At 36.9% G+C, this 8,228-nt stretch overlaps 1 protein-coding gene across 1 annotated transcript in view; it reads right to left on the reverse strand.

Moving 5' to 3' along the window:
• The window catches only part of rps6ka4 (ribosomal protein S6 kinase, polypeptide 4), a 46,282-nt gene extending 44,395 nt beyond the window's left edge, over positions 1-1,887 (reverse strand). Inside the window, 1 exon segment of the mRNA XM_056458770.1 lies at positions 1,048-1,887. Coding sequence (XP_056314745.1) covers positions 1,048-1,138 — 91 coding nt within the window. The 5' untranslated portion in view covers positions 1,139-1,887.
• Between the last annotated feature and the right edge of the window lie 6,341 nt (positions 1,888-8,228).

Here is an 8,228-nt window from a genome sequence, read left to right on the forward strand (position 1 = left end):
ATAGACCACCACAATTTTCCTAAATAAGACTGAAGAAATAACAGGTTTAAACACAAAATATTACACAGACTAATATTTGCTAATACAATGATTCTTTGGAAATTAGTTATTGTGATACAATGGTAAACCTTTGTATGCTATTCTTTAGAAATTGAGGTAAAGTTGTTTTTAAATTCGCACATTAGTTTAGTAACAATTTATTGACATGCTCTCTATATTGTTTACCATGGTACTTTAAATTTTCGGTCTGAAATCACACCCAAGTATGACTTAAAAACAACACTAGCACTATTTATTAGACTAAACAAGGTTGTACTTTGACAGTCATTGACTGCCTATATGATTTCACTACTTAGAATTAGCAAGGGAATACTTTTCTGAAATGTTATTATTAAGGTGAAATTCAGAATGTGTGAGTATAATCAAACTTCATTAAACAATATTGACTGAATTAACTATTTTTATGGTATTCATTCATTAAAAACATCGATACCAACAAAAGATCACCTAAATTAAAAAAATAATAATAAGACTGAAATAACAGGTTAACACAAAACATTACACACAATATAATATTTGCTTATACAATGAATCTTTGGAAATGAGTTATGGTGATACAATGATAAACATTTTTATGTTATTCTCTAGAGATTGAGGTAGAGTTGTTTTTAAATTCGCACAATTGTTTCAGTGAACAACTTGTTGACACTGTTTACCATGGTACTTTAAATTTTCGGTCTGAAGTATGACTTTAAATCAACACTATTTACTTGCCTGTTGTACTTCCATAATCATTGGCTGCTAATAGAATTTCACTATTTACTTTTTCCTGAAATTATACTATTAAGGTGAATATCTGAATGTGGGAATATAAAACAAACTTTACCTGAATTCTTTAGAGCACCTTTAGTGGCATTAAATAAGGTAATGATCAAATGCTAATGACACATCAAAGCATAACATCATCACCAACACGGAAAAACAATCTCTCTCACACACACACACACACAACAGGTTATTCTGGAGATTGAGGATGAAGTCACCTACCATTAGTGATCTCGTGTTTTACGGTGCAAACTTTGCGGCGGGTTTCTCGGTCGGAGTCCTCGCCACTACTACCACTACTGTCCCCTGACATGATGTGTCTGATTTCTAGAGTATTTGATCAGAATAGAGATTTTGACAGCCTGCTCTTGTAACCCACAAACATCTATATTACCCACAGAAAACGTCGGGCTTCTGTAACGAAGCGAAACTTTGCTTTATGACAATGAGAATGACATGTTTTTGTTTTTGTTATTATTTCAGCTCACAAATCCCTTTGACATCCTGCTGTGAACACTAATCTTCGCGCACGACCTAAATATTATCCCCACTTTTGATAGGCGCGCGCGCAACAGCCATACACTTTCAAAACAAGGCGACGACAGACGAAATATTCAACACACGAACTTGCAGTTAATTGATATTAATGTGGGCCATAAATGGCTGTTATTTCCGTATTTCCAACTTCGACACAACTGTCGTGAGCTCGTATGCGGGCTGCTGTGAAGATCGCAGTCCTTCGTGTGCGAGTTTTCACATTGTAGCTGAACTCGCTATCGCTGAATTATCCTGAAACACACTTCAAAATAAAGCGATATTTGCTGCGCTAACGAGCTATACCCTGATAGCGTACGTGCTAACTACCAACCATGACAGATTAACGTACGTTAAATGTCCCTAACAGCGGATTCGCTCAAGCTAATCTGTCGTGTTTCAGTCCATTGCTCTGTGTTTCCGTTTGTAGTTATGTCTAACTCGATTAAATAATGGGTTTGTTGTGGAAATGAAATTAACTGTAAGACAAATGCCTAGGAGAAAGTGTAGTAAGGATCATTTCAGCTACGGAAGCCGACGCTTTCTATTCGCGAACCAGTTGTGTGCTTGAACCGGTTCTTTTGTTGATTCGCACGAGTTGACTCGCTTCTTAAATCACTCGAATTGATAACTTGGCGTTTTGTTTACAAAATGTGTCGAGCGGAGTTTAAAACATAAAGGTAACTGTTTCTATTTGGCTATTTTGTGTAATTAAAAGCATTTTGTAAATGCGAATTTAAGATACGACTCAAACGTTTTGTGAGCTGGTTCATTCAACTGAACCGTTCAAAGGAACCGATTTGCTAAAGTGATTCTGACTTTCTTACGGTAAGTCGAAGTGCCGCTATTGGGATCGGGTTTCAGACGTGTGGTTGGCTGAGTTGGTTCTCTGTGTAGTGGCGAAAGAGAAAAGCTGCTGCAATCCAACTTGCCAACTCCCTGGCTAAAGAACAGCCTCTCCCTCTAACGACAACAGAGCTTTATCTTGCACTCCCTTTTTTGGCTCGCAAGCTGTATTTACATGTGTAATTCAACCTATTAAAGGTCCATTTTGACCTGTTATCATTGCAGTTTTGATTAAGCCTGTTTGCTGAGAGATACTATAGTTATTTTTTATAAAAAGGCGTGTTTGCTTGTTTTGTTATTAGTTTTTACCACTAATAATAGCAGTTAACACTATAAGGTAGCCTAAATTGAAAGCAAGAGCATACCCACAAGCTTAAATATATTATAGGCTATTAATACGTGTATAAAAACAGATGTTTCAAATATAATTTGATAAGTTTGGAGTTCCACTATTGGTACTATGGTGTTTAAGTATTAAATACTAGCAATTCTGTTGTTATTAAACTCAAATCTCTCAGAAATTACAGATGAAGTCACTGGCGGCTTTACTGTGTTATTAGGTACAGCTTTCTTGTACAGTGTTGGACCACTGAAAAGACCACTGCCTAGTGTTAGGTGCTAATACATTTCTCAGAGCTTTTGGTTCATGTTCACCTGCACATCTATGATGCCACATCTCAGAGCTGCTCTGTTGGTCATAAAGGGACAACATGGAAAGTTACAACAGGTATGCCTTATACACTCACCAGCCACTTATTAGGGAGAGAGAAAATTAAATTAACATTTATTAGGTAGAGAGAAAATATAGATTCTTTGGACCCATTAGTACCAATTGAGCATCATGTCAACGCCACAGCCTACCTGAGTATTGTTGCTGACCATGTCCATCCCTTTATGACCACAGTGTACCCCGGACTACAATCCTGTCACCATTTGGACTACAAATCCTGTCATGCACCACACACACAGACTGTAATCAGTTTTTAATCCAATAGTATCTGGATGCAGCCTTTATATGCAAGCTGAGATTGCATCTCTCAGTGATGCAATGTCAGACACAATACACTCAATGGAGTGAGTGACGTCACTGTGACGGGTAGGGTTAGGGGTGAGTTTAGTGAGCGCATTAAAAAGCATTGGATGCAGCTCGGATTACACTGCACAAGGTCTGCATCCAGACCCCTCTCCTTTAATCAGCTTCCAGCTGTATGTGTAATCAAGGGAGAACCGGAACAGGTGTGTGTGTGTGGTGCATGACAGGATTGTAGTTCAGGTGATAATGAATGTTCCCCAGCTATCTATAAAGGTTAGATCGCTGGTGATCATGACAGACTCTGTGTAATAAGTCTTTGACCAGTTCCCAGCTGTATGTGTAATCAAAGGAGAACCTGAACAGGTGTGTGTGGTGCATGACAGGATTGTAGTCCGGGTGATAATGAATATTCTCCAGCAATCTATAAGGGTTAGATCGCTGGTGATCGTGACAGTATCCCTCCTGTTGAATGAATATAATTTATTATATATTATATAAAAATATAGGCTACCCTTTACTTTAGTCAAAAACGAGTGTTGCCCAAAATTAAGGACTAAGTGTTGTCCACTGATTAAACATTGATATACTGCACACTGATAAAGGAAAACCTTGACATTCACTGAGTTTGTGATGAAGATGAGGTTGTATCTTCATGACAAATACATTTGAGGATTGAACTTAAATTTAGCTGCTTTATTTTAGCGGTTTAGTGAACATTTTCGACCCCGAAAGACAACAGAATTCTAACAGGAGGGTTACACTGTGAATGACAGTATCTATATAATTTAGACTGCTAAAAGTATAATTGACAACATGGAGCGCTTGACATGAATGCATAAATTCATCTTCCCTCTTGTATGAACACACTGTGTAATCGGATTGGGTGAGTGTGAGTGCTTGTGCAGCAGTTTGTGTATTAACAGATTAGTACAGGTTAAAGGATAAAGGACGCAGACATGCTGGCTTTCACTGTATATGCTGCCATCAATCATCATCCTGCATTATCCTGAACCTGTCTCTGACATCCAGCTATTTATATGTTTGAATGCTCATCTGTTTGTTCTGTTCACCTGTATGCTGATGTAAAAGATTGAAATAAAGAAAAAGACAGATGCATGGAGGAATATACAGCATAAATTAGTACACCCCCTTCTCAATATTAATATTTGTACACATTTCTTAGGGAATAAAGCCAATATATTTTGGTGCATTTAAACAAAACTGTTAAATCAAATAGTTATATCCGTTAAAATAAAAGTTTGGGTCGCCTAACATCTTTAGGAATAATAAAAAAGCAATTACATTTAAATGAGTTATTGAAAAAAATAAAAGTAAAAAACTTAAATTTTAACAAAATTTTGTATTATTTGTTGTTTTTTTTCCTGTTTATTAAAATTTTATTTTATATTTTTTCCCCACATATTATTTTGGGTGTCCTATTTTTTGGAATAGTATTTTTTATTTATAGTTTTGGCTTTGGTACTAGGGGTGGACAATATTTTAAAAATGTAACATTGCAACATTTTGTTATTCTGCGAGAAAAACACTCACCGGCCACTTTATTAGGTACACCTGTCCGACTGCTCATTAGCGCAAATTCTAATCAGCCAATCACATGGCAGTAGCTTAATGCATTTAGGCATGTTGACATGATCAAGACGATCTGCTGCAGTTCAAACTGAGGCATCAGAATGGGGAAGAAAGGTGATATAAGTTACTCTGAACGTGGCATGGTTGTTGGTGCCAGACAGGCTTGTCTGAGTATTTCAGAAACTGCTGATCTACTGGGATTTTCACACACAACCATCTCTAGGGTTTACAGAGAATGGTCCGAAAAAGAGAAAATATCATGTGAGCAGCAGTTTTGTGAGCGCAAATGCTGGTGGTGTAATGGTGTGAGGGATATATTCTCTGCACACTTTGGGCCCATTAGTACCAATTGAGCATCATGTCAACGCCACAGCCTACCTGAGTATTGTTGCTGACCATGTCCATCCCTTAATGACCACAGTGTACCCATATTCTGACGGCTAATTCCAGCAGGATAACACCATGTCATAAAGCATGAATCATCTCAGACTGGTTTATAGAACATGACAGTGAGTTCACTGTAGTCAAACGGCCTCCACAGTCACCAGAGCTCAATCCTATAGAGCACCTCTGGGATGTGGTGGAACGGGAGATTCACATCATGGATGTGCAGCCGACAAATCTGCAGCAACTGTGTGATGCTATCATGTCAATATGGAGCAAAATCTCTGAGGAATATTTCCAGTGGCTTGTTGAATCCATGCCATGAAGGATTAAGCAGTTCTGAAGGCAAAAGAGGGGCCAACCTGGTACAAGTAAGGTGTACCTAATAAAGTGTCCGGTGAGTGTATATTGCAATATGAATACAATTTCACCTGTCACATGCCTCAAAATTAGATGCAAATGGTAAATTATAATACAGACTCAACATTGCATATCCTGCGATGTGACAATTGCAAATGATCACATTGCAATCCAAACAATATATAGTGCAGCTCTAGTACATACACAAATATAACATTGCATAAGATCCTATAGAAAATATGACTTTAAAAGAGAGATCTGTGAGGGGTGTACACATTTATGCTGAGCGCTGTATTTACATTAAACATCACTACACAAGAAAGCAGTTCAAAATGTCAGATTTTATTAGACCTGACAGATTTCTGCGTGTACAGTGTTTCATAGCAGAGCATTGAGCATCATCTACACCATCTTTTAACACTTACAATGCATTTAATTCCATGCTGAATGCAAAACAAAGATGACTTAATGACAGGTACGTATTTATGTTTACAACATGCCGTTAACGCTGAATGAGAAAATTAATGCTTGGAGAAAACTATGAAATTGTGATACTTCAGATTGATTTTTATTATTATTATTGAAATAACCGAATTTTTAAAGATTGAGGATGGTTTGAACTAATTTATGATGAGTGTGTAAGTTTTAGATTTTACACTTGTGAAAAAAGGCAACCCAGGTTCATTCTAAAAACGTACCTCAGTATACATTTCTGGAGAGCGCCAATTTGTCCCAGGAGCTACGTTTTATTTGCAGTTTTTGCAAATCCACCAGGGGCCGCTGTGTTCGCTTTTTCAGATCTCAAATTTTTCACTTGAGTGCCAGTCACGCCTGCTGTTCTCAAGTAAATCCCCCAGAGGCAACTGTCGACTGACTGAATGACTGACTGATCGACTGACCCACACTCCTCCTTCCCTAAACCCAACCAATAGTATTTTCAAAAGCACCGATAGACCCGCCAGCCCACTTCACTAAACTCAACCGACAAATTAAAAAGCAATCCAAAAAGAAAAGCCCTCGCCTGATTTTTACCACGTTTTCAGATTTTACCACATTCTCATTCTGTTATTTACTTGTTTATTTAATTTTTACCTGTTTTCTGGAACCGTTCCTCACCGGACTCAAACCCCATCATTAGGGTCAAGTCTACTGACGTAAATGGTGAGCTAACTAGACAAACTGGTAACAGTGGAAAAGCTGTCCATATGGAGGTAAGTGGTCAGCTGGTTAGTGCGAAAAAGAACGACATCATACCACCCCGAAGCATTTGTTTTTAAAAATGAAACGCAGCCATACGTACTTCTGGCTACATAATTCGCGATCTTCAGAAACGTATATAGGCCTACATTTTCAGAATGAGCCTATGTTGCAAAAAGGAGTGCATACTTATACTTTCTGTATCAGGAAAAAAATTAAATAGTATGCAAGTGAATGTTTTAAACACTTGATAGTTTTCCAATTAAATAGAAACTATCTGTAGCTAAAATATATATTAGATGCAATCATTTTGACCCACTTGTAAAGCATACCTGCCAGCATTTTCTCTGAAAATCTCAGAGACCGAGGGTGGGGGGGGGGATAACACAGTTAAGTAATTGTAACTGTACTATGCACCGGAATTGGGGCAGCCGCTGCGATCGGATACTGCACCAAAGTCGGCAGTCCGGGGCTGTTATAGACTGTACCAAAAGCTGAGGAATTGAAATTACGGGAGTTTTCCAGGAGAAATAACAAAATGGGAGGGTGGCGGGTCTGAAATACGGAAGACTCCCGGGAAAAAACGGGAGTATGGCAGGTATGTTGTAGAGTGATGTTGCTAATCATTTCCAAGTTTCTCGTCACAGGAATGAACATTCGTTTACTCACCCGAAGGCTAGTAATATCACATATTTAATCATAAATGCTGAGGAAATTTACAGATTTTGTTTGAAAATAATAATAATAATAATGAAATCGGGTGAAATGCTAATGTATGTTAATTTATTTGGTAACACTTTACTTCAATGGGTGTTCATTAGACCAAACCTTTATAATCATGACATATGAATGTTAATGAGATTTTTATGCATGCTTATAACAACTGTCATTAAGTGTCATTCACTTTAAAACATTTTAAATGCAAAGATGACATTGTTTGTTATGACAATTTGACATAAACAAATACATTACAGCATGTTTTTGTCTTTGTCATGACAACTTGACATTACCAAGACAACAAAGCCTTTCATAAACCTGTCATCCACATGACTGCCATGAAGCCATTATAAATGTTTCATGAATTTTATAACAGCATAATCAATATATTTTTTTATTTCAAATTTCTTTAGGTTTTCTACACTGAAAAAAAGTGTTGCATGCAAAACTGTTGCAAACAATTTATTTGTGTTGAATTTAAACAAACAAATTAAATTTAATAATGTTCAACTTAATTTGTTTGTTTAAATTCAGCCCAAATAAATTGTTTACAACCACTTAACTTAAAAAAATAGAGTAAATCCAAGGAATCATCTTTGAATCATTTTTTTCAGTGTATCTGTAATATTAATCAAAACATTCATTTTAGAATTATCCTTTCATGTTGGTGCTAACACTATCACGAAAAAAACACTACCCTCTCTCAGTCTATTACTTTCCATTGAAAAACTAAAACATAATT

The sequence above is a fragment of the Danio aesculapii genome, chromosome 5, assembly GCF_903798145.1.
Source record: "Danio aesculapii chromosome 5, fDanAes4.1, whole genome shotgun sequence".
Classification (NCBI taxonomy): Eukaryota; Metazoa; Chordata; class Actinopteri; order Cypriniformes; family Danionidae; genus Danio; species Danio aesculapii.